Source organism: Mollisia scopiformis (assembly GCF_001500285.1).
Source record: "Mollisia scopiformis unplaced genomic scaffold LY89scaffold_15, whole genome shotgun sequence".
Taxonomy (NCBI): domain Eukaryota; kingdom Fungi; phylum Ascomycota; class Leotiomycetes; order Helotiales; family Mollisiaceae; genus Mollisia; species Mollisia scopiformis.
The window spans coordinates 448,074-471,822 of NW_017263595.1; the positions used below are offsets into that span (position 1 = coordinate 448,074).

Below are 23,749 nucleotides of genomic sequence, written 5' to 3' on the forward strand. Positions count from 1 at the left end.
GTGAGTACGAAAAATCCGATGAATTTTCGGAGGTGACTTTCGGCGTTTGACGGTCCACAAGCCACAAAACGCCACGAGAGAGTTGAGCGCCAAGCCATCAGTGCAATTCCGATCAATTCTCGTGGGCCCCAAAAGTGGTGGCAGGTCTTGGCTGCTTGCCTGGGACAATTTGGCAAGGCTTGACCAACTTGTCAACCAGATCGTTGGAATGCGCAGAGTTCATTCGCCAAGAGCTTCAAATGCTTCGCTTTTTCCAACATCGAAACGCATGTTGTACTCCCACTTTGCCTACAAAAAAAGCCGCAATTCTTTTCTCCCTGTGCATCACCAACATGATCGCCCCAGATTTGCGGGGATAGTTGGTAAGCAAGAATGGGGGACGGCACAGCCAGACGAGGATCATTCGGAGCACAACCGTTTGGATGGTCGCTTTACTTTCCTCCTACCGTAGGTAAGCCGCCTCAGAGGACCGATGCGTCAATTTCCGTGACCTGATTATCTAGCGGCAAACTCTGTCCAAAGTCTAGTTGATAATCGCTGAACACCCCTTGCATGAGCGAATCGAGTCCGAAATCGAGCGTTTCGTCGGAGAAGCCAAACAGAGTGTTCCACGGTTCTGAGCTTAAAGTGACATCCAACGAAGAAATCGCTGGTGCTTGGATGTCGCTGGAGCCAGTGCTTATACGCTGACCGTTCTCGGGAGAAACATTGTTTGTACTCGGAACATCTCGTGGAATAGGAACATCATCCATGTTGCTCGTAGCTGTCGCCCCAGTCTTTTGGGACTCCACAATCCATCGAATTGTGGCATGTGAAAGTTCGTCCAGCACGTCTCGACCTCGTTTAGCGTCGACCCAATGTTCAGCGAGGGCACACAACACCTTAGATGCAGAGTTTAGGTCCGCGCTCAAACTTTCTAGTCTTGTGTCCTTTGCAATGTTTGGGACAGTCCAGATGCAGTAAAGCATGGACACACATGCCAAGAACACTGAGTGGACGGTGGGCCAGTTGTACAGAAGGAGATCAGCCCGGTACAGTTCTTCAAATCCCCGAATTGTTGAGATCGCACTCTGATGACAAAGCTGCAATGAATGACTTGATGGGGTTCGAATAGCAGGACTTGGTCGTAGCAAAAGGATCATGACCTCGTGGTATTTAATTTCGCACAATTTCATCTGATTGATGTCCAATCTTGGAACGATAGCTAGCCACTGGTTCAAGCGGCCAAGGACATCTTGTTGCCATGTTAATATATCTGGAATTCGAGGATAGCAGTGCGGTGGTATCTTGTGAGATACGCTGTTGGCAACATACTTGATTTCGGAGTTAATTTGGGCGAGCTTGATCAAATGAAGCGCCATGGTGCTTGATGTCGGCGAACTTTCGGGAGAGTTGTTGAATTCGGAAGTAAGGAGTGCATCGTCTTCCACATCTGCTGGTATCTTATAAGACATGTCAGTAACATTCCAAGACGTCTACCATTTTGAACACACTTACACGCAGCTCGCAAGCTTCGTCTCGAAGCCCGATTGGCCTTCCCATAATGGTTGCCAGAGTTCTATCAATCGAGTAAACGACCCAAAAGATCCTGGTTCTCATTTCTTGCGTCAGGAATGATAAGTTCTTGCCCGCTTTGACGTCCCGCTGAAGTCCAAGATCAAGGACGTTAGCGATACATTGGTAATTGAGGTACCATAAATTGAGACCCATGGATGGATTGTTCATTCCGTACATTTGGAGCAGAAGAAGACACTGGAGTCCCTCTAGTGAACCTTCAATTTGAATTCGGTCAAAGTAAGTCATCGCAGACGCGCAGTATCCTTCTGCAGGGATAGGCAACTTCAGTCGTCGTGAGAGTATGGTTGATGAGATGGCAAGTACCATATAGACTTGGAAGAGGGCGATGGGACTGGGATCACCTGAGCTGTATGCATGCTCCATAAGTCTGAGATGGGTAGGCTTATGCAAGAATGGGTATTGGCAGTGTATATTGTCCCAATATGCTGAGGACAGTTGCAGAGCATGTTCTATACTTGTCGGAAGCGCCGAAGGAACTACCTTGAACGCGCTCGTTGGGACTGTTGGATTGACTTGAATGCTTTGGCGTTGACTGGTATTGCGACGGCCAATGCTTGCAAGAATCAATTTGGCAAAGGAATATCCACTAGACGGTCCCTAACAAGTATGTCGGTCAGCGTAATGAACCAATCCGCATGGGAACTTACAACATATCTCGGATCTTGACCTCCCGTCACAGAGACTAGACCAATCTCATGTGCCAATCTATCGGGCTGACAATCATCTGAAGTTTGCTGGACATCATTGGCGATAGCTGGATCAATATTGTTTTCCTCTTCCATGTGGGTTGCGCCTTCATGAGCGGGAGGAGCAGCCTCAACGGAATCTCCGTCCTGAGGAGTGCCATCCTGAACAATTCGAGGGCCACTCTTCACGTCGATATCCGGACAATTTTCTGTCAACAATGACTCGAGCCACTGTATTCTGTTTTGAAGGCTTGCAATATACCTACTTTAATGAGTAAAAAGTCCCAAAAATTGACACGACTTATCTCCAAGTGCAAGAATCAACGTTGCACCAGAAATCAAGAGACTTCTTCGTCTCATCGAGGCGCAAACTGGAGTTCTTACGCTCTAGGATACTTGTCCTGCTGCCGACCTCCGTCAACACAAGGTACACCGGCTTTGCTGCACGAAGAGCAAGACGGGACACGTCCGTCGCACTATCAAAATGTAAGCCAAATTCATAACAAACTTTTTGCTAAGATGCAAAAGTTCAGTCATGGAAAGAAAGTGGCTGACCTTGATCTTCCGCCTCTGACACCTCACACATGCGGTTCGTATCCGAGGTGCTCTCCGCGAGGATGTCCGTCTCGAAGGTTCGACTTCGGGTGTCTCGTACGTATCATTCGGCTCGTGATGAGAATCTGGGGTGAGATCCATGCTGTTCCTGAATTCCACAAGATGGCGAACGGCGGGGAAGGAAATATGATTGTTGCAGAATGAGCCTTGGCAAATTTCTGCAGAAACTCTCTAGATGTCTAAAACGACTTCGATATTCAAATCACGTCAACAATCACTCTTCCTATGCGTGAAGTACAAACATTGAATGTTCTCTGGGAAAAGAAGACGAAGAAGAAAGTGAGACGGACAATCCGCACTGGACGACGGACAATGATCCGAAAGACCCACTTTTCTACCCCTCCTCGCCCCTCTTTCCTCATTCGGCTTCACTACTAAAGGTGAATGTCCTTCCACCACCACTTACACATTTGATATACCTCGCATTGAATCTTGTTTTGAAGGCTATTCGAGCATTAAGAGTTTGTCCGAATCTGCTAATCGAATGTTATGAATCGCTATTTGCGCACACCGAGGAGATCATTTACTACTACTACGCGCAAAATGACGGTCATTCACGTAGGTATGTATTTCCATCTTTTCCTACACTTCTACCCCTCACTCCAGACTAATCTCCTCTCCCGCAGTGCTTTTCAAATTCCTCCCCACCACCTCACCCCAGCAAAAATCCACCTTCCTCCGTGAAGTAAAATCTCTCGCCACCCTCCCCTGCGTCGAAGACCAGCGCCTGATAGTCGGCGGCCCCAGTATCAGTGAGCCCAAGGAAGTGAGTCAAGGTTTTGAATTCGGGCTTGTGAGCTTTCATCCGGATCGCAAAGCGTTGGAGGAATATCAGGCAAGTGCTGAGCATGGACGGTGAGTTTAGTTTTCTCCTTCTTGTTGGAATGGGGGGCTGATAACTTTTATAGAGTTGCGGATAATTATATAAAACCGTTCAAGGAGAATGTGATTCGATTTGACTTTGAGGTCCCTGAAGGGGATGAGCATCTTGTGGGCGTGTTGCCAATGCTTGGAAATGGGAAGAAATGATGCAACATTCATAGACAATAATTTTCATTGCTTAGATCTAGAATATAGAGCCAAAAGTGGTATATATGTGCTTGGAATTAGAATCATCATTACCCAATATACTTCTCGAATGTGCGAGTCGTGCGTCTACTTAGACATAGATCATCAAGGCAGCTCCAAGAAGACCTTTAACATCCTGGGAAAGTTTGGCGTTCCCAATCCAGTCACCGGGTCCCAGCCAGTAACAGCCTCGAAACCCGGAGTTCCACATCCTTGATTACCGCCCTCAGTAATATCATTAAATATTCCCGGATACTGATAAATTGTCGGGTTGATGAACCCAACTGAACTCTTCCCAATGTCCAATCGCGCAGCGTTAACTAAGGTCAATATGCTTCCGAATGTAGGAGTTGAAGCAGAAGTTCCGTAGACGTAGGAGAAGCTACCGTCGATGGCGATCACATAATTTACGCCGTTTGCTGAAACGTCGGGGAGACCGCGAGAGTGTTCTGAAGTGTTGTAGCGGTCTGGGCCGTAAGGAGGTTTATGCTCAGCGAAGTAGATTGCGATGGCTGATTTTTGGTAAGAGGGTACGGAGAACACGTTGCTGAAACCACCACCAGAGTAGATGACTGATTCGGCTGCTTCTTCAGGTTGGGTTACGGACGCTCCTGGTTTGACTTGAGTTGCTCCAACGGATGTGATATCTGTAATTCATTAATTAGACGTGAGGATAATGTGCTAGATCGATTACTTACATGGACACGTGCCTGGGAAAGACGGATTGAACATTCCATATGTCCCTAATGATGTTAGAACTCGCTTAGAACTTTGGCAGAACACCTTACCATTGGTGTAGTTCCCAGTGACAGGATCAATGCATTGTCCACCATTGCCAGCCACACCATAATCACCTGAGGAGTACACGAAAGTGACACCTTGAAGACCAAGTTTCAAATACTCGTTGCATTGGCGATTTTCATAGAAAGGTGTGAGATCTGCTTCGTTGTAGGCATAAGATGTAGAGATCACTTTGGTCGCCGCAAAACCGCCGCAATTCTCGGGTCCCTTATACACACCGTATCCAGAACCGTAGGGATCAGGGTAGATTCCATCTTGGTTTGGATCGTCACCGCCGTCGTAAGTGCAGTAGCTACCATCAATTGCGTCGAGGAAATTGTTGAACGATGCTCCTTCAAGAAGGTCACCGGTCTGATAGAGTGTGACTTTCTGAGGGTAGACAAGTGTCATTCCATATTCGAGATCAAGATCCTGCTTTTGTCAGCGATCATTGCAATGGGACGTGAGGATTTATCTTTACCGACTCGCCGTTATAATCGAAGGACTCCACCTCAGTCTGGAGGAGGCCACCATCGATTGAATCAAAGATTGGTCGATCACCAACTTGAGATGGAGAGAAGTTTGCAAAGAACATATCCAAGTCGCTTGGAAGGTATGCCTGTGGTGTATATTCGACGATGCCAAATGAATCTGAAATTCTTGATTAGCAATGAATGCCATATTTGGTTTCGATACGTACTCTTAGGGTTAGCAGGGAAGTAAGGCGGGAACTCGTATAATGCTCTCAAGCAATCAGGAACAATTGATACGTCGCAATTCTCCAACTCGCTGAGAATGGTGCCAAACGGAACCCTTCCGCCATCCTTTGGCAGCGAAGCGTCTCCCGGAGAACCAATCGAATGTCCAATTCCAGGTTGCACATTGTGACCGGCAGCGGCAGTCTGACGTTTCGCAACAGCGATTTGATTATCGTTCATGGATCGCTTCTTTCTAGGATTCTTGATTTTGGCATCAAAATGCACAGTTGGTGTGATGAAATCAATGTGGTCGCGCACATCTTCTGACACGGAGTACTCGTCACAAGCTAGGTGGGTGTCATGCGTTGAAGAGTGCTTGTATTCGTAATACTTGGTGTTGAGAAGTCCCTCGGCTTCAGATACTGTTATGTTGACATGAATCCAATTCAAGCTCTGTGATTGCTTGACTCGGTCGCTGGTGATACCATAATCTGCCAGCCAATTGAGGACAGACGTGACTGTCTCTTCTGAAGGCGCGAAGGTTTCTGCAATCTTCTTGGCGGACCAATGTTTGCCATAGTTGGGACTATCCGGGTGGGAGACCTCCATCAAGAATTCGTCGGCTCTGTCGAGGTTGCTTTGCGCGAGAGCAATGCGCAACGGCATGAGTGAGTCGCCATGAAGCTTGGCGTTCTTCCTCCATTGAGTGGGCAGGCGTGATCGACGTTCGTGAACTACATGTCGCTTTGAACTGGGGGCTGGAGCAGCTACTGCTGCTGTCAAAAGACTGCACACAGCAAGGAGTGAGAAATGCATAACTTCAGGCTCGACTGGAAGAGAAGAGCTGCAAGAATCAAGGAGGGGCTGAGCATCATTTTGTACCATTTCCCATGCTTACACCACCTTCCCAACAAGGATGTTCAGTGATTGCAAGGCTACGGCTCAGACTTCTGTGCCTTGCGCAAGGCTAGAAATGCAGCATGGTCCATGTCCTTGCCTCTTTCTGACAGGTCCAGCTACCTTGTCAACAGCAACGCCTGCAGGTGCATCATGCAACCCCGCTCAGATTAGAATAAGGAACCAATGAATATCCTTACTACCGTTGATGATCTATCTGATATCAGATGGACTAAGAGGTGACATTCGTGAACCTTCCGTTCGAAGGTTAGCTCAAGGATTTAAGGTCTGAGCCCAGTCTCTACTCAGAGGTTATGGAGAAGCGAGACGGAACCTAGCGCGTAACTTAAAATTACCGTTGGCCGTGCACTGGCACGGTATATCAACTCTGGAGATCTGAAAACCAATGGAGAGATGCAAGCATTGGGGGAATTTCCGTAGACGCAAAGCAGAAATGAGCCTATCAAATACCGGCAGTGATTCGCAAGATGGTTATCGCAGTGCGTCGGTCGAAGAAGGTCGATTCGGGTATGACCGCCGGGCGGCTCAGGGGAGTTTCCGTGCTGCCAACTCCTCCAAAAGTGGACGTTCTTCTGCTTCAGCTCGACTTGTCCCTGCTGACATGGTTCCTGGCCAAGAAAGATGCATTCAAAGTTGCATTGAGACCTGCAGTGAACAGACACGAAAACTCGCCGATCGATTCAAATGATGGTCTTCATTGGTCACGCTCGCCAGCCCTGAGCAAGCATCTCCGAAGATCTATGACGGTAGCATGTCGACCCAGAATAGAGCGCGGAAATATCCTTATCGAGCTTCGAGTGAGAGACGAAGAGACGTTCGAGGCAAATCGTGGCGATGATGGCGACATCAAAGTGATTGCAGGAGAAGGATGACAGCGATGCACAGTGAAAGACTTCCAAAAAGATGTCAGCTCGGTTATACGCTAGTCCCTGTTTAGTACTAGCCCGATATCAGAACTCGCTAAGGCAGCTGCTCAGAGCCTTGCGACTTCCATCTTGCCTTCCTCACGCAAACAGAATGTCAAAACGAAAGTAAGTTGCGACTGTTATTCTTCTTAGATATTCTGACCAAAGTGTCAGATCTTCCCAGTCGCGTCCATCAAGAACCAACATGTCGTTCTTCGGATCACGATCAACTGGAGGCTCTTCCGATTTGGTCAGTTTCTATGAAGGCAACGGTCGTGACTTTCGAGGACGATCGCTCGCGAACATCCTTCGATGGAATGCCTCTAAGCTGGAGTCATCTCATGACTACATCCAAACTGTCTTCCCGCTGCCTGAAGGATCTGGTGTGAACTGGGATGCGCCCATCATCGACCGCAGAGTCTTCGATGCTTTCCGATCCCGCCCAGAACTGCGAGCAAAGCTGAGGGAGTCATTTCAGAAGATCTTGTGGTTCTATGGACTCAATCTGGAGAAGGAAGGAGATGTCTTCAAGGTAATGTCCCAATCCTTGTACAATTATTGATTTTAACATGAGGTTAGGTTGTCAAAGGTGGCAACTATGAGCAGCACAAAGAAAATTGGGACTCCCGATTCGACCACAACCATCTTCGAATCACTAGAATTATCCGTTGTCTCCGTGTTCTTGGCCTCGAGCAAGAAGCCCTGGCATTCCACTCAGCCCTCGAGGAGAATTTCCAATACGTCAGTTCAAGATCACGTGAATATTGGCGCCGAGCAGCTGAACGAGGCTTGAACATTCGTCCAGATCTCGAAATCGACGACGAGGATGATGATACTATTGGACCAAAGTTTCTCCGTGAATACGAGCAAGAAAGAAAGAAGAAGGGGGCTGAGGCTGAGGCAGAGAAAGACAAGGCTACAGCCGAGCTCATCTCCAATAGTGCAACAGAAACCAATGACAAGGAGATCGCCACCGATGCAGCACAAGATTCAAACACCACCGCTGAAGATATAAGTGTCAATGGTGTGGAAGACACAGTCGCTGGCGAGGATGAGAAGGTTACTGGCGAAGAAGAAAATAAGAGTGCGGGAATCACTAAGATTGCAGATGCGGAGCCGCAAGCGATTGCTGATGAGATTTCCGATCCCAAGGAAGTGGTCAAGTCCATATGATTGATTGACAGAAAAGGATGCGCTAGGTGGACTACAGAACACGGCCATTTCTGACGCCTTAGAGATGATGATTTTGATGACGAGAACGTGGGCATGAGTTTGAAACGGAGCGATACCCCATGGAATCATGACAATAGATTGCACGCAGACAGACTTTCACTGGAAATTTTGTGACTTCATTCACGCATTCACATTACCAATTGCTTTGCTTCTGCATCGAATCATTAACAATATTCACGCATTGAAATTACCAATTGCCTCAGAATCTTTGATTATCAAAATTCACGCATTAACATTCCCAATTGCTCTAGAATCGGATAATTATTAAAATTCACGCATTAACATTCCCAATTGCTCTAGAATCGGATGATTATCAAAATTCACGCATTAACATTCCCAATTGCCTCAGAATCGAACCACTTTCGCAATTCACGCAATTCCTCCTTGACTTCAGAACCAATTTGGGCGCCTAAGGCGCCCATAGAGATGCATAAAAGAACTTCTCTCTCCATTCCGTAAAGACACAAAGAAAACGCGAAAGAATGATCAACCTAGGTGGCCGGTGGCACCAAGGGGGCTCGTAACTGCATGCGTCGTAAAAGGAGCAGCAATTGCACTTGGAAGTCAACGGACTGTATTCGTCTTTGTTGCTGAGTGAGTACTATTGACGTACGGTAACTAAAATAACAACGGTGATGCTTTAAGTTGACAACGGTGAAGATTTAGGCTGGTAATGGTGAACAATGATCACCTTGAACTTGACATTCGATACACAGAACTTTCGGAATGTGTTTTGTCTAGATATGAAAAAGAAAGAGCTAGAAGAGTAGGAAAAGAACAAAAGAATTTGCTTTTACCGCTTGCTTTCCAGACATGCTGAAATGGAATGGGTGTTTAACAAAAATATGATAATGGAACAGAAGAGCCAGTATAGGTGAGAATCTGAACGACACAACCTTTAATAATGTGTTGATGTAGATACTAAATTATGTTAATCATTTGATTCAGAGATAATTGGGAATTTTAATGCGTGAATGATGTTAATGATTCGATCTAGAGGTAAAGCAAAAAAAAAAAAGATGCTTATGTCGACTTGTGAATTGCGATAATGGTTCGATTTATTTTTCGAATATGACCCCTCTAAGAACTTTCCCTAGGGTATAGCGGCCCATTCGGACCGTCCCAAATTCTCACAATCGCCACATCCGGCTCCTTTCCCTGCCCCTTCATTGAAGCTAGCTCAAATAACTGTAATGCTGTCCCCGCAAGATGGAGAGGATATTTTAGGCGATTCGCCTCTTCAATTGCTTCGGTCTACTCATTGTCAGCCAGAGATCTTTTCCACGGCACTCAGAAGATACTTACCAACTCAGCAATAACATCGTCAACAGTCTTCCCACTCTTCCACTCTCCACTCAACCACAAAGGAGCCTTCTTCACAAACATTTTGCTCGCTCCTGCTGCTGTACTAATGATCTCAAACATCGTTTTGGCATCTAATCCTACTTTGGCAGCTAGACACATAGCTTCTGCTGCTGCAGCTAGATGGACGCCTGCCATTGCTTTTTCTACGAGTCTTAACTCTGCGTTATCTGCTGCAAGCGGTTCTGGTAGAGAGGCCAATTTGAGGATTGCGGTTGGGTCTTGAGGGAGATAGACACCGACTAGGTTTGCATCATCGACGAGGCCGAGTCCAGCGCCTACTCCGCTGGCGAGGATTTGTTCTGTGGTTGAGGAGAGGAAGAGTGGGAAATGGGCTGAGCGTCCGCCTGCTGTTACAATTCCCTGGCTTTCCCATTAATTTCAATTCCCGAGGAACGGGGAGGGGGTGAGACTTACAATATCCTTGACGATGATGTTCAGGGCAGAATAAATTGTCTTATCCTCAACCAACAGGTGTGGCGTCCTATTCTCAAACATCCAGCTACTGCCCTCTCCGGCTTTCAGCAGCTCGAAAGCCTTCTTACTCGGTAATCCCAGCTTCCCTACAAACCCCATCGCTTCGCTCGTCATCGCGATGTGGATACCAGCCAACACTTGATGAACCATCTTAACATTCGTCCCTGCTCCCAACCCACCGGGTATCAACCAGAGATTACTACCCGCCATATCATTCAATATCGGTTTCGCTGCCTCGACAGCTTTCTCTTCTCCCGCAGCAAATATGGAAAGGGTTCCATTAGCAGCTCGAATCGTGCCCCCAGACACAGGCGCATCAACAACCAACACATCACCTCTGCCCAACTCCTTCAACTTCCCCTGAATCAACGGCACATACTCAGGCGGTCCTGTACTGCATAGCATCAAACTCACCCCCTCTTTCAACTCATGCACTGCCGCATCAGGGCCTTCGAACAGAGCGCTCATGATCTGAGCCGCGGTCGCGACCATGAACACCACGTACGGAGCATCTCGTACGCATTCCCGGGGAGTGGTAGCTGTTGAGCCGCCAGCTGCGGAGAAGCGTTCGAGGGTGGGTTTCCAAACGTCGAAACCGGTTACTGGGTGGGAGAGTTTGATGAGGTTGGTGGCCATGCCGAAGCCCATGGCGCCAAGGCCTAGGAAGGCGATTTTAGGGGATGAGGAGGCCATGGTGGAATCTCGTGATGCTTGAAAAATAAATATATATCGAGGATTTTGCCCAGCAGCAAGCTTTGTACAAGAGACAGAAGACAACAATAGAGGCAATGCAGTTGCTGAAGCTAGCTACAGTACAAGCAAAACACAGGTAAGTTCAAAGAATGAGAGAAAATATGTACACGACCATGAAAGGTGGATATATCTCATGTTCTCAGGATAAATGGCAGAAAAAAAGCCCCACGTACGTTCCATGACGGATTGACCCACTCTATACTTCACCCCGCGGGAGATCTCTAAGCGAGGCAATCAGCTCCCCCCTAATTGCTCGAGCGCGGACGGAAAGCCGAGAGTAGATTGCAGACGCGGGGGCAATGCCGCTTGGTACATTATGCTGAATACAGATTTGAGGTACAGCGAACTCGACTGGATTGAAGTGAAAATCTTTGGGAGAGTGCGTAAAGTGATTGAAGTTTTAAGGAGAGATTTGCTCAAAAGGAAATATGGTTCACGTGACCATGTCAAATTTTCATCCCATCTCTCTGGAGCTTTCATCGTCTCTCCTTGACTCGGATGAGAGAGTCTGTGTGCAAAGGTAGCATTATGACTCTGAAGAATGTTCTAATGACTGCCGAACATGATCAGCACTATGGAGACAGTCAGAGAGACTTTACCCGACGACAAGGATTGAATACCTCAAGACTATGCAGCCTGAGAAGAGAAATGTCAACAGTGCGAAGCTGAGCAACGAAGGAACATGAGTTGAGTTAGAGAGTAGACAACGCGTTGCCAATATTGATGCCCATCTGAAACTTCGTCTGATGAAGAGGACGAACGAGGAGATTCGAAGTCGCAAGGTGTTGGTTCTTGATCTGACATTGCTGAAGATGCGATGATACACATATAATTCAGATCTTGAGTCAACATCTCATTCATGTTGAGCTCCTAGCATAAGCTATTCCACAGTCAGAAATCGCTCCAGCATGCCAGATGGGGCACCAGAGATTCTGGAGAGTTGATATTGGGCAATTTGCTTTCCCCGACGGTCGAATTTTTGCCGTGGATCCAAGAGAGTGTTGCGACGTGCAACAAAAAGGTTCGTCTGGGTCCTGATTGGCCGGCGCGGAACTGGCAACTTGGTTCGAGGCTAAGGACGTCTTCGAGGGTCGAATCTCTCGACTCTCGACCTTGTCTCTTGCCAATTGCCGTATAAGCATGAGGCGGCTCACAGTAACGCAATTCAAGGTGTCTTTCAAATTTGATAAGCTATATTGGGTATTGATTGTGGTGGCAAAGATATTTCGAGGGCTCAGACTTGGTAGTTAGAGGTTGAATCCTCCTTTTCATTATCCTATCTATCCTCTACTACTCTCTCACCCTCTTCTCCTCCTATAAAAGACTCCTAATATGCAACGAAAGCTTCCTCTGGGACTTGATCAGCAGCACAGTGGACTTATCTCGATGAGAGCGAGAGCTAGCTTTGACGACTCTATTTTTATTTTTGTAATCTATTGAACAGCTTGTATACGGTGCATGAATGGCATGATTTGAGATCAAATACATATGGCATTATGGCAGTGTTAGGTTTTTAGTGAGTTAACATTTACATAGTCAACATCCACGGTGGTCGACGTCTTTTTTTTTGGCTGTGGAGCTAGAAGCAGGTTGCGACGTGCAACGAAAGATTTGTTCTGCGAGGTGATTGGCCGTAAGTGCTCAATGCAGGACCCAACATCTGAGAATCGAGTGTCGACTCGACCCTCTTATCTTTTTCTGCTTTCTACAGAAGAATCAAACAGATTCTACAGAATTCAACGAGCTTATCTATGTAGACTATGGAGTGCTTGTATAGTAGAGACTTTTAAAGGTTAACATTTGATAGTGGACCTCCCGATGTCTTTTTTTTGCCGTATTCCCACCAGAGCTCCCTGTAGACGTGCAACGAAATATTGTCCTGCGAGTTGATTGGCCGTACCTAGACCCGCTCTCGTAAATGTGCAACGAAACGTTTCCCAAGGAGCTAACTGAGAAGGGCAGTAGGTTAGCTGCGCCAATATGGCTCTCCGCCATCCTCGAGCTCTGTTTACTAATTTATATGTAGCCCTAATAGCCTTTCATAGATCTACAATATAATGCTGTTCTCCGAAAGCCCCTGCCTTGAATTATCTGCAGCCATTCGTGGCGCTCCTGCTACGGATGTTCTCTGTTTATACATGCGTTTGCGTCTCCGTCAACTCCAAATCATGCCTCCGCTCTCTACCCTGCCCAGATATGTGCTCTCCATCCTCTATTCCCGTGCCTTTCCTCTATCTACTCTGTATGGAAACAGTCAAAGCCGCAACAAGAGCGATCCAGTCCAACTTAATCTTCAATATCCCCAGCTCCCGCCTGAGCCGTCAACCTCGCACTCGTGACTATGCTCGAAAAACCATTCGTTGTAGCACCCGCGTAGTACCCAAGATCCATTGAATTCAAAAATCCCATCCAAACGCAGAGTGAAGCCACAATCGTAGACTTGATTTCCACCCCTTCCGCTCCTTGGAAAGGACGCCACGAGGGTAACTTCCTGAATGTAGTTTATTGTTGCTCTCAAGGATATAGGGAGTGTGTATTCGTTGGTCGAACCAGCTCGTCACTGTTGTACAACCGTCAGTATGATCAATAGCAGGATAAGGAAGACTCACGAGGGACAACAAGAAATCTGCTTACTCTCCAAGCCCAATACATCTCCTTCTACCTTCCAACGCAGTCACCCTCGCATGGACGATCTCCTACCATGAAATTACAGTTTCGAGTGCAAAAACTGCAGGGGATCGACTCTCAAGTGATGGCTTGGATCGAAGGCCGTGACTTCATGACTGAAACAGGTGCTTTCTCTGAAGCTCTGGCGCGCCCAGAAGAACGACAACCTGCTTGCTAGTGGGAAATGGTAGTCAAGAGAAGCCAGAAGGTGATGGTGTTGAAATGTGTTTCTGGAAGCCTGGATGTTGCGGTTGAAATTTCGAAGTCATGAAGATAAGCTGGAAAGGAGGAAGATGAGACCGGGGTGGAACAGGTCTTCATCAAGACTTACGCATCGTACAAGCTCTGGTCCGAGGCGAAGTCCATTCTTGGACGGGGTCGATTCCAACTACCTCGACCTCTGCTCCCGAACTTGCAAATGGTAGGTTATCAGCCCCCGTATGCAGAGCCATTTAGCTGGTCAATCTTGAAACCAATATCAATCACAAGGCCAACTCTTTTAAAATGTAGCCTTCCCACGAAAGCAGTGCAACTCACGACGCCAACTTTTTAAAGCCTTAGCATCACCTGCAAAACAATCCTTCAAGCATACTCCTCCACGCCTGTCAATCTCGCAATTTTCAGCAGTCTCCAATACAACCGATACGAATTGACCCAAGAAGAAGTCGAAGCACATACCTAGGATCTTGAAAAGGAAAGGGGAATCAATGCCCAGCTCGTGTTCTCGAGGCAATATGCACATCTATTCAGAATAGTTGTGTTGTCCAGAGCTATCAGCAACAACTGAACAATTTACAAACCAGGCCCAGAAACACGCACAGAGTCAATAGATTTTAATCAAATTAATCCTAAAGTACATTACTTACTACGCTATTTATAAGCTGTCTCTTTCTTCCAAAGTAAGATAGAGAGTCGAAAATCGATTCCCGTCGTTGGCTATAGTGTTGTGCTGAGCCCTTTGTGCGGCCAATGAGGTCCCAAGAAAATATTTCGTTGCACGTCTACGAGACTTCCCCCTCTGCTCCACGGGAGGAGTCGACTCCTGATGTCAACCCTCAAATTCTTTCTACCGCAACGAATTTATTGTCTATCCCAATCATGCTCCAAGTATATCGTTCAGTGTATTACCTACGAGCTATCTCTTGTTTCCAAGGTAAATAGCAAGAAATAGAGTCGAGAGTGGAAAGTTGATCTCAGAAACGTTCTTTGTGATGAGCTAAATGCCTAGTTCGACCAATTAGACTCCTAGGAAATCTTTCGTTGCACGTCGCAATCGTCGGTTGGAACGCTCCACGGCAAAAACTCTACCAAACGTCCAGCCATTTGTGTGTAGCATAAATTCTTTGCTGGCAGATGAGTTGGCAGTCTCACAATCTCAATCAGGAGACCAAGCTTGCGACTTGCTATGTTTGTGAATCAAAACCTCTCTCTTCTATGGGAATACTCAGATTATACTACATTCTCCCATTCTCCACCCTCAAAGCCTCGCCCTCCCCACCACCTTCCTCTCCCTCTCCCTCTCCCTGACCATCTCCACCCTAGCCGGCAACCCCCACCTCATAACCTTCCCCAAAGCCGTCCTCGGCACCACATCAATACTCTCCACCCCTCCTCTCAGCCTCTTATACCCCGCGATCCTGCCATCAAACCACGCCCTCACCTCCTCACACGCTTTCTCTATCCCCATCTCCTTCCCCTTCTGCGAGAGCACGATATAAGCTAGCGGGACTTCTGTTCCTTGGCCTTTATCCCATTTCGCGCACACAGCGGCATCGAGAACGAAAGGGTGGGTTGAGAGGATGGCTTCTAGTTCCGTGGGGGAGACTTGGAAGCTGGGAGGTCTGTTAGTTTGGTGTAAGTGGGGAGGGGAGAAGGAGGATGACTGACCCTTGATATTTGATGATTTCTTTTTTGCGGTCAAAGATGTAGAGGAAACCTTCGTTGTCGATTCGAACCACATCGCCTGTTTTGAGCCAACCGTTGTGGAACGCGTCGTTTGTGGCAGTAGGATTGTTGATATAGCCGCTATAATGGTGTTAAGACCAGCTGGTAGAAGGGGACATGAAAGAGGTACTTGAAAACTAGTGGCCCTTTGACGAGTAGTTCTCCTGCTTGGCCGGGTGGGACGTCGTTCATGTTGTCGTCCACGATTCGTGCTTCTCTGTATAAATTTTTATTAGCATATTTATGACACCAACAGCAGGACTTGAAACTTACACTCCAGCAAATAACCTGCCTACGGATCCAACCTTTCCTATTAAGTATCAGCGCCGTATATTTCCGAGAAAAGGGGATTGCAGCTCACCTGCTTCGCTCCTCCTCTGCACAGAAACAAGTCCCTCTGTCATCCTATCGTGTCTAATCAGCAATTTTCTTGTATATATACCGCTTCCCTATCCTCTCTCGAATCCAGACAAAACGAGACTTTACCTACCCGTACCCTTGCACAATCGGCGCACCCCCCAACCTCTCCCTCAACCTCCTCACAACCTCATCCTCCAACACAGCCGCCGCACAAAGCACGACCCTCACACCCCCCAAGTCATATCTATCCAAGACACCCCTCCTCGCCATCAAATTCGCAATCACCGGCACGATTCCCAAAATAGTAACCTTCTTCTCCTCACTCAGTCTCAAAAACCGCTCTAGGTCAAAAGCTCGCATGAGTATGAAATACGCTCCTCTCCACACACTTGTCAGAACTGTATTAAACCCTATTTTCCTTATCAGTCCAAAATAATGAGGTAAGAGAGGGGGATATGATAGGAGGGGAATACCATAAATATGCCCCAACGGCGCAAAAAACACACTCCTATCCTCCCTCCCACACATCTCTGGATCCGACGCCCGCGAGCATTTCAAAATAGCAATAAGCGCATAATGCGACAGCTGCACCGCTTTCGGGAGACCGGACGTTCCTGAGCTGAATGGTATTATGGCCGTTACATCCTTTGCCGTCTTGCCCTTCGGTAACGGTTGAGGTTCGAGACGAGAGGTGGTGGAGAAGTGTTTGGGGTACTGGATAGTATAAGTAAACAGAATTTAGAGGAAGGAATAAGGGGAAGTAGACGTACATGAGCAAGCGACGAATTGTGACCAACGGGACTTTCTCCTAGGACGATGATATCCGTAGTCGCATCTCCTAGCGCTGCAGCCACTTTCCCGACTATATTGGCGTCCACGATCATATATCTAGGCTTCACAATCCCGAGGGCGTGTTTGAAATCCGCGATTGTGCTTTGTGGACTCATCAACCTGTCTCTCGTTAATTCTCATATCTAGCAGCGAGAGGGGAGCGAGACTCACGAAACGACACCACCAGCCCAAAGAACACTATAGATAGCGCTCACAAGATGAACCTAACAATACATCTCAACATCCTCTCTGCCTCGCAATTGATTTTCCTACCGAGTTCACACCCGCGATCCCAACTGTAACGCCGTCATCGAGTTCAAACCCTCCCTCGAAGGCCCAAGTCCGCCAAGTCCACGCATGTTCGCTCGCCCTATCCCTCAACCCTCCATACGTGAGGCTGTTTCCGGTCCAGTCATCTTCTAGGATCACTTTATCATCGGGGACAGAATCGGGATTATCTATTGCTAGGAATTGGGGCAGGGTGAGGTGTGTTGGGAGGGTGGGTGCCGGGTACGGTGAGGTATAGATTTTCATCTTTTTAGATAATTCGTTGTGAAGTGACAAAAGGGCAAAGAATAGTTCGCCGGGCAATACGGAGCCTAAAGAAAGAACCATAAAGCAGAATAAGCTTATGGACTTGATTCCATAAACAAAGTGGGGATTGTTGGGTGTCAGGGCTTAGGAGACGGTGGGGTGTGTTTGGGAGTATGAGCTATAGTCATGGCCAGATGCAAGCTATTCACTGAGATTTATCGTACGATGCACAAATCAAAACGTGAACAACAGCGAATTCGCAAGGCAATACGAAACTCGAATAAAGAAACCACAAACCTGCAGAAAGTCATGAATATAGATGTGTATGAGTAATGCTTGATAAACACATCCAAAATACAATACGGCACAGATCCGAAGATATAATAGGACTACCTATGCGAAAAGCAATGGAGTGGCGAACGATACGGTTCAATACCGATAGCGAAGTGCAAATGGTAATGCAATGTCAAGCCACCAACATTCAGTCATCCAATACAACGCTATAGTCAGCGCCAGCTGATGCTGGAACCAACAGATTGCAATAATCACTCCGCGCAGAAAGCCACTTGAAGTGCAATTCGTGTTCAACTTGGGTGGAATCTCCCAAAAGTAGTAGATTGTGGTGGGCCAGTACCACAGAAATACTTGTCGAGTTCTTGGCTATTGGTGAGTATCATACATGCATCAATATTCCATCGCAAATTGTCCGCCACAATGCATATAACCTACCACCGAGCGCTAAACGCCGTTCCAAAATGAACAGAAAACCTTCCCCCAAGTAATGATGTTGCCTACCAGAGTTCGCAAATGGGGTCTTTCTTTGCGCACTTAAAGCTCTCCTTGAAATCTCTCGAATTTGCCATCGTCCCCAGAATTCTCGCCCATTTTGGCGCATGCGGATCTGTATATATTCTATTGATCGCTGTCTCCTTTCTGCTCTTTCCACACCACCAGTTAGCATAGCTGACAAAGAATAGTTGTTCTTGGGTGAAATAGTCGAGACCCGGCAGATCTTCGTTTGGCGTCTCAGCTCGGCGTTTCTGCCATGCCGCAAAAGCTGCTGTTACTCCTCCTGCATCAGCAATATTCTCGCCAAGAGTGAGCTTCCCGTTGACATGTAATGGTTTGTCGTCAGGTCCAGGTACAGTATACTCAGCATATTGATCCACGAAGCATTCGGCACGTTCCTTGAAGCCTTCGACGGTGCTGTTCGTCCACCAATCAGTATAGTTCCCATTTTGATCGTAGTGACGTCCTGTTGAATCGAAGGCATGGGAAAGCTCGTGACCTGACACTGAACCAAAGGCACCGTAGCTCAAATATTGCGGCACATTGACGTCGAACACAGGAAATTGCATGATTCCGGCTGGGAAAACGATTTCGTTGCCTGGTGGATTGTAGTAAGCGTTAACCGTTGGGACTGTCATCCCCCAAGAGTCTCGATCGACCGGTTTTCCAAGGGTTGACCATTCTTCCACCACGCCGAAGCGATTCATATTAAGAGTATTTTGGAAGAATGTAGTAGGCGTGATGTTGACGGATTGATAATAAGTTTGTAGGCTAGGCGGATCCATAATGTTTGGGCTCTGTTAGTGTCAGTAGATATCGTAATTAACGAGCAAGACGATCACTAACCTTGGTTGGATAGCCAATCTTCTGCACAATCTTGTGCACTTTCTCGATAGCCAACGCGATAACACTTTTGTCCATCCAGGTCGTCTTCTGCAGCTTGCCGATAAACATCTCCTTGATGTCAGACACGATCTGGTCACCAAAGTCTTTTGCCTTTTCTGAAAAAGCTTTCTCAACGAAGAATCGACTCAAGATCCAGCCAAGTCCATCATCTACGTGATTAACACATGTTCGCCACCGCTCAGGGGCAGAGTCAGGGTCCTATCCAAATCAGCCTTCATCTCAATAGATAGATGCTCATGACCTACTTTGCCTTGAAGTTCATTTGTAAATTGAGTGTATGGCTTGAGCTCGTCTGCTTCAACCTTGGAAGCGTATGCCTGAATGACCTTCCACATAAAGTACGTTTGAAGGACCTCTTTCGAAGTGCTTGATATAATATCTGATACATTTGCCATATAGCTGGGAGAGGCAATGATAAGACGATCGGTTTTGTAATTCGATGGTGTAAGGCCATTGATGATGGTCGCCAAATGGATTTGGGGAGTAAGAGAATCTGCTTCTTTCAAGGACATAGGATTGTAATATTTCTGTTGTTGTCAGCACCACTTGACCAAGTCTGCAATTATACTCACTGTAACGTCATTACTGTCTTCTGCATCGGGAGAAGCCGCAGCTAGCAGCTTCTCGAACTCAACAACATCGTGAGCGTAATTTTTGCCATCGCCCCTGGCAGCAACTTTTCCATGACCTTTTACCTTCATCCATTCAGCATGGAGGGTAGCATTCTCGTGCTTGTGGTCGGGGTGTAAGTTTGCAATAATCTTGGCCAGAGTATCTTCATACTTCTTGACCACGGCCGCATTATTGTAATAGTCCTTTGCCGGAAGACCAATTCTGTAAGGAGGTGATACCTGTACAACCACGGTGTCGGGATCTTTGTCGTCGGCTCCAGCACCCGCTGACACGAGGGCTGAGACGCCTTGCTTGGAGAGGTAAAGAATTGTCTCTGCGATGCTCTTACTGTCGGTCGCAACCAGAGGTGTTCTCCTGTTGAAAGCGGACTCCATGACGGGAAACAGATCGGCAACTTCATGAAGTAGTTCCATAAGAGGCTTGATACCGGCCGTCTTGATTGTATCCTCATCCATGCAAGCATCGTATGCAGACTTCAATTTGTCGAAATTTTGTTCGTCGACGGAAGAAAGGGATTTAACGAGTTGTGCGGGAGAGAAGCTCGAGTGCTAGATGCCAATAATTAGTATTGATTGTCCCAATGCTAAAGCTGCAAGTCCATCCGACAATGTAATGCGCGAAATTCAGGATCCCTTCGCTCAACAATGTATTTTTTTTTTTAGCTCTAAACAATAGCATGGTGAACTAACCTTCGAGTCATTCGGGTACGGTGCTTCCAAGATATGCCTAAGTAACATCGCCGAGTTCTCGCTCATAATTGTTCCTGTGAAAGCATCACCTTGATCCGGTCGCAGATCATGGCGGTCGTCCCATCCACCACAAACCATCTGCTCAAAGTCCGTACATGGATCAATGTTCTTGTAGTCGGTGTCGAGGTTATAGAGGATTTCGGAGGAAGCATGAACGCATGCAGGTGTGAGGCATACACTAGCTTTGTGGCTGTGTTTTTTCTTGTTATATACTATGAAGTGTTAGTAGTTATAACGAGGTATTAATGAAAGGAGATCTTGACTTGCCTCCAAAAAAGACGCAGATGACAACGATCGTTGCTAGTATTAAAAGACTCATGCAGATGATGACAGCATTCCGGGCAGTCCATCGAGCGACCTTCTTCAGAGGAGCCTTGGAACTCTTATTCGGCTGTCTCTCTGAGTCTGGCAGAAGTGGTGTCCGCTCCGATTCAGTCTCCCTCTGATTACTGGAGCCCGGTTCCCCCATATCGTAAAGGCACACTGCCAGTAGTTGGAGTAAACCCGCTCCAGGTATCACAAAATGACCGAAGTTCGGCTTCTGACGTCGAGTCTTGGAGCTTGAGCGACGCCTGGACCCCGACCGTGGCCGATGAGTTCTCTTCTTACCTTCTGCTGAAGCCAGTCTGCCAAAATTGTAGCCAGAAAACAAAAGAGTGAGCAAGTGTTGTCGATGAGTTGATGAGTTGTAGAGTAAATGCTGTCATGCGTTATGGCCAGAGCGCCTAATTCAAGAGCGGAGCTGAAGCTTCTTTCCTTTTTGAGTGGCGGGCGCGGGGAAGGGAAGCTACTGTACGAGTAGCGTGGGCTCTTCTCTCAGGTACCAGCCCCTCGAAATACCAAAATACTCCAAAATACACGTCTGGTTCAATAATGCACCTTCATTCGCCAGTCCAGTTCTGTTGGATGGAGAACATCATGTTTGCGACTTGCAATGTTTGAGCCATACTCGACACGTGTAGATTAACTTTCTATTGTTCCATTATTCTATGTCCGGATTTCTCCCCTCCTTTTCACCCATCCTATCACCCCATCTCCAGTCCTTCCTCTTCGAGAGCCATGAGTCCGGGTTTCCTTCTTCAGACAAATATGGAGCCCAGACAGGGCGAAAGATTGCGAGTGTAGTGATGGACCAAGACATCTCACCTACCTGAGATTATTCTAGATTGAACAGTAAAATTATCGTGGGCCCGTTTGCGCAAGTTTATCTTGATTTCTTGCTTGAATCTTGGTTATTTTGTCTTTGCCGGACCTTACAGGAGGAGTGGAGTACTCCGCTCGACCTGCCGACTTTCACCAACGATGTTCCTGGAACGTGGAGCTCTCGGACACTGCAGCCTTTATGAGGCTGACTTCCTCTACAAATTTATACATGTAGGGATTATGGATATCGCGGGGTGGAGCTCGGGGACGATACGAGATGACAGAGACCAGGAAGTCTTTCGCGTGACTTTCCTCAAGGTTGTGACCTTGTTATCCGGATACCTACAGTTTATCTTCATCGGCTGCCGAACAAGGACCCCTAAAAGTAAGGGTCTCCTGACTCTCCAAATAGCCTTTACGGAGCCTTGTGGAGCCCGGATGGATATGACCGCCTTGTTAATTATCGTCGAACCGACAGCGCCGCTGTTTGTCGTGTCTGCCGGCTGCCATGGAATCGTCAGTTTTCTTCCAACGAAGAAGCACGAGTCCGTAAAGTTATCACATCTCAAAAAGAGTATGTCACTGTACGCTATCCTCGCCATGGATGTGTCCTCGGGATCCCAGCCATCGGGAACGGCACCGCTATTACTTGCCCGGCCCGTACTGCATGTCCAAGGAGCAAAACTCATGCTGACGGTCGTACAGACAATAACAGCCTGATCCTCGTTCCCCTGTCGAATTGTGTAACACGTGATTGTATAAGGAGACGTGCGAGGCGTTGCGGGTTCAGGGTTGACAGGTCGAAGGCTGACGATGGGGCCGAATAGTGGCACTTCCATTGGATGGAAGTGAAACCAGTCCGCTTGCCAGAGCGTCATTGAGGGGCGCCACTGACGTCGTCAACAGGGATTCGAATTGTAGATTACCTGCCTCCAATCAATGTCTCAAGATGTCAGAACTCAGGAGAAGCAGAAGAAGGCCACCACAGGCTGTGTTGTTGTCCTCATTCGGATGCCATTGTGAAATTCGGGACCAATTTGTACTCGAGCGAGATCTGAGCCGTGAGGTGAGTGTTGACCGTGTTAGTCGACCATAGAGAGACGACTACGACGATGATCCGTTGACACTTCTACTCGAGTGAGTCCAGACCCTGAACATTTATTTCCTTGTAGCTGTCGATCCTTACCTCCAACACCAACGTGGGGAGATTGAGCATCTGCGGCGCCTTCCTTTCGAGGTCCCGGCTCCTCGCTCTCGATCCAGGCCTGTGGTGATATTCGCTGTACGTCCCGGCCAGATCTTAAATTCGCTGTCTCTCCTCAGCTCCCAGCTTCCCCAATATGACCACATCTTAAACCTGTGTCTCAGCCTGCGGCGTTCCTGGAGGATCTCGTGCACTTGTATATCATCATCGCATTTCTCGCTCAACCCGAATTGTCTTGGGAGGTCTTCTAGAAGTCCTATCGAAGCAAGAGTCAGTGCTATGTCGGTGGTGATAGATATCGTTCAATGCCGGGAATTAGGGGTCTCGAGACAAACTCTGTATCTGGTAGACGTGACCGGGGGCCATCCGCAGGGATGCAGGAGTGGATGGCCTGATAATGGCGTAGATGGACAACTCTAACTGCAACCCGCCAGCGGGCATGGGGGACCACTGTATTGAGAGGATTCCAGTGAAATATCTTGAATCTGAATGCGACCGAACACATCTGACCCCAATAAACAAACCACTTCCGTCCAATCAAGTCGGATTTAGACGGTCTCATCATAGGAATACAATAATAGAATTTAAGAGAAGAAAAAGGGGACCACAAGACGTCTCTGGCTCGCCTCTGGGTGTCCTTACGGGTACCTAACGCTCTCGGGCAAGGTTTTTGCGCTTTCAAAGTGTGTTCCTGGCACGCATCTCCACAGAAAGTGGTACTGGCATACTCCAAAAGAGACTTGCTTGCACTTGGACTTGGATCTTTGGTTCGTCGCCTTTCAACCAGCTTTCACCGATCGACCACTAGACCCCAAAAACATATACTCAACTTTTCCCTCCCGTTACTCCTTGCTCTGCGCATCTATCCGTTGTGAGCAACATCGCAAGGACCTCGTTTTTCTTCTACTGTAATATT

The 23,749-nt window shown here is 47.4% G+C and overlaps 8 protein-coding genes across 8 annotated transcripts; 2 read left to right on the plus strand and 6 right to left on the minus strand.

Moving 5' to 3' along the window:
* Nucleotides 1–85: 85 nt before the first annotated feature.
* On the minus strand, nucleotides 86–2,960 carry LY89DRAFT_750611 (uncharacterized protein; the record flags this gene model as incomplete). Its single annotated transcript, XM_018221209.1, has 5 exons — nucleotides 86–1,442; nucleotides 1,498–2,175; nucleotides 2,226–2,526; nucleotides 2,649–2,740; nucleotides 2,820–2,960. 5 exons carry the CDS (start codon nucleotides 2,958–2,960, stop codon nucleotides 462–464), a joined length of 2,193 nt encoding a protein of 730 aa, XP_018069642.1. The 3' UTR covers nucleotides 86–461.
* A 320-nt stretch (nucleotides 2,961–3,280) lies between these two features.
* Nucleotides 3,281–3,977, plus strand: LY89DRAFT_686063 (stress responsive A/B barrel domain-containing protein). The gene is made up of 3 exons (XM_018215200.1): nucleotides 3,281–3,441; nucleotides 3,506–3,734; nucleotides 3,788–3,977. Exons 1-3 carry the CDS (start codon nucleotides 3,423–3,425, stop codon nucleotides 3,906–3,908), a joined length of 369 nt encoding a protein of 122 aa, XP_018069643.1. The 5' UTR covers nucleotides 3,281–3,422; the 3' UTR covers nucleotides 3,909–3,977.
* A 75-nt stretch (nucleotides 3,978–4,052) lies between these two features.
* LY89DRAFT_588285 (uncharacterized protein) lies at nucleotides 4,053–6,241 on the minus strand (the record flags this gene model as incomplete). The annotated part of the gene is made up of 5 exons (XM_018209473.1): nucleotides 4,053–4,594; nucleotides 4,646–4,690; nucleotides 4,736–5,159; nucleotides 5,209–5,378; nucleotides 5,428–6,241. 5 exons carry the CDS (start codon nucleotides 6,239–6,241, stop codon nucleotides 4,053–4,055), a joined length of 1,995 nt encoding a protein of 664 aa, XP_018069644.1.
* A 1,212-nt stretch (nucleotides 6,242–7,453) lies between these two features.
* On the plus strand, nucleotides 7,454–8,421 carry LY89DRAFT_735416 (uncharacterized protein; the record flags this gene model as incomplete). The annotated part of the gene is made up of 2 exons (XM_018220009.1): nucleotides 7,454–7,780; nucleotides 7,828–8,421. The coding sequence occupies 2 exons, from the start codon at nucleotides 7,454–7,456 to the stop codon at nucleotides 8,419–8,421; spliced, it is 921 nt and encodes a 306-aa protein (XP_018069645.1).
* A 1,087-nt stretch (nucleotides 8,422–9,508) lies between these two features.
* LY89DRAFT_648509 (uncharacterized protein) lies at nucleotides 9,509–11,185 on the minus strand. The gene is made up of 3 exons (XM_018212018.1): nucleotides 10,261–11,185; nucleotides 9,787–10,206; nucleotides 9,509–9,735 (listed from the first exon to the last, which is right to left on the minus strand). The coding sequence occupies exons 1-3, from the start codon at nucleotides 11,011–11,013 to the stop codon at nucleotides 9,562–9,564; spliced, it is 1,347 nt and encodes a 448-aa protein (XP_018069646.1). The 5' UTR covers nucleotides 11,014–11,185; the 3' UTR covers nucleotides 9,509–9,561.
* Nucleotides 11,186–15,217: 4,032 nt separating this feature from the next.
* LY89DRAFT_719871 (acyl-CoA synthetases/AMP-acid ligases II) lies at nucleotides 15,218–17,409 on the minus strand (the record flags this gene model as incomplete). Its single annotated transcript, XM_018218529.1, has 10 exons — nucleotides 15,218–15,572; nucleotides 15,628–15,765; nucleotides 15,815–15,901; nucleotides 15,958–15,994; nucleotides 16,046–16,089; nucleotides 16,175–16,454; nucleotides 16,518–16,758; nucleotides 16,815–16,995; nucleotides 17,047–17,099; nucleotides 17,149–17,409. 10 exons carry the CDS (start codon nucleotides 17,407–17,409, stop codon nucleotides 15,218–15,220), a joined length of 1,677 nt encoding a protein of 558 aa, XP_018069647.1.
* Nucleotides 17,410–18,200: 791 nt separating this feature from the next.
* LY89DRAFT_735419 (endothelin-converting enzyme) lies at nucleotides 18,201–20,955 on the minus strand (the record flags this gene model as incomplete). The annotated part of the gene is made up of 6 exons (XM_018220010.1): nucleotides 18,201–18,995; nucleotides 19,045–19,302; nucleotides 19,350–19,631; nucleotides 19,677–20,285; nucleotides 20,427–20,698; nucleotides 20,802–20,955. The coding sequence occupies 6 exons, from the start codon at nucleotides 20,953–20,955 to the stop codon at nucleotides 18,201–18,203; spliced, it is 2,370 nt and encodes a 789-aa protein (XP_018069648.1).
* A 787-nt stretch (nucleotides 20,956–21,742) lies between these two features.
* On the minus strand, nucleotides 21,743–22,873 carry LY89DRAFT_108426 (uncharacterized protein). Its single transcript, XM_018205057.1, has one exon. It carries the CDS (start codon nucleotides 22,505–22,507, stop codon nucleotides 21,845–21,847), a length of 663 nt encoding a protein of 220 aa, XP_018069649.1. The 5' UTR covers nucleotides 22,508–22,873; the 3' UTR covers nucleotides 21,743–21,844.
* Nucleotides 22,874–23,749: the final 876 nt, after the last annotated feature.

Coding starts and splice junctions, on each gene's coding strand:
- LY89DRAFT_108426 (XM_018205057.1), bottom strand. CDS start 22,507: ATGACGCTCTGGCAAGCGGACTGGTTTCACTTCCATCCAATGGAAGTG.
- LY89DRAFT_686063 (XM_018215200.1), top strand. Junction 3,735..3,787: donor GCAAGTGCTGAGCATGGACG/GTGAGTTTAGTT, acceptor TAACTTTTATAG/AGTTGCGGATAATTATATAA.
- LY89DRAFT_648509 (XM_018212018.1), bottom strand. CDS start 11,013: ATGGCCTCCTCATCCCCTAAAATCGCCTTCCTAGGCCTTGGCGCCATG. Junction 10,207..10,260: donor ACATCATCGTCAAGGATATT/GTAAGTCTCACC, acceptor TGGGAAAGCCAG/GGAATTGTAACAGCAGGCGG. Junction 9,736..9,786: donor ACGATGTTATTGCTGAGTTG/GTAAGTATCTTC, acceptor GACAATGAGTAG/ACCGAAGCAATTGAAGAGGC.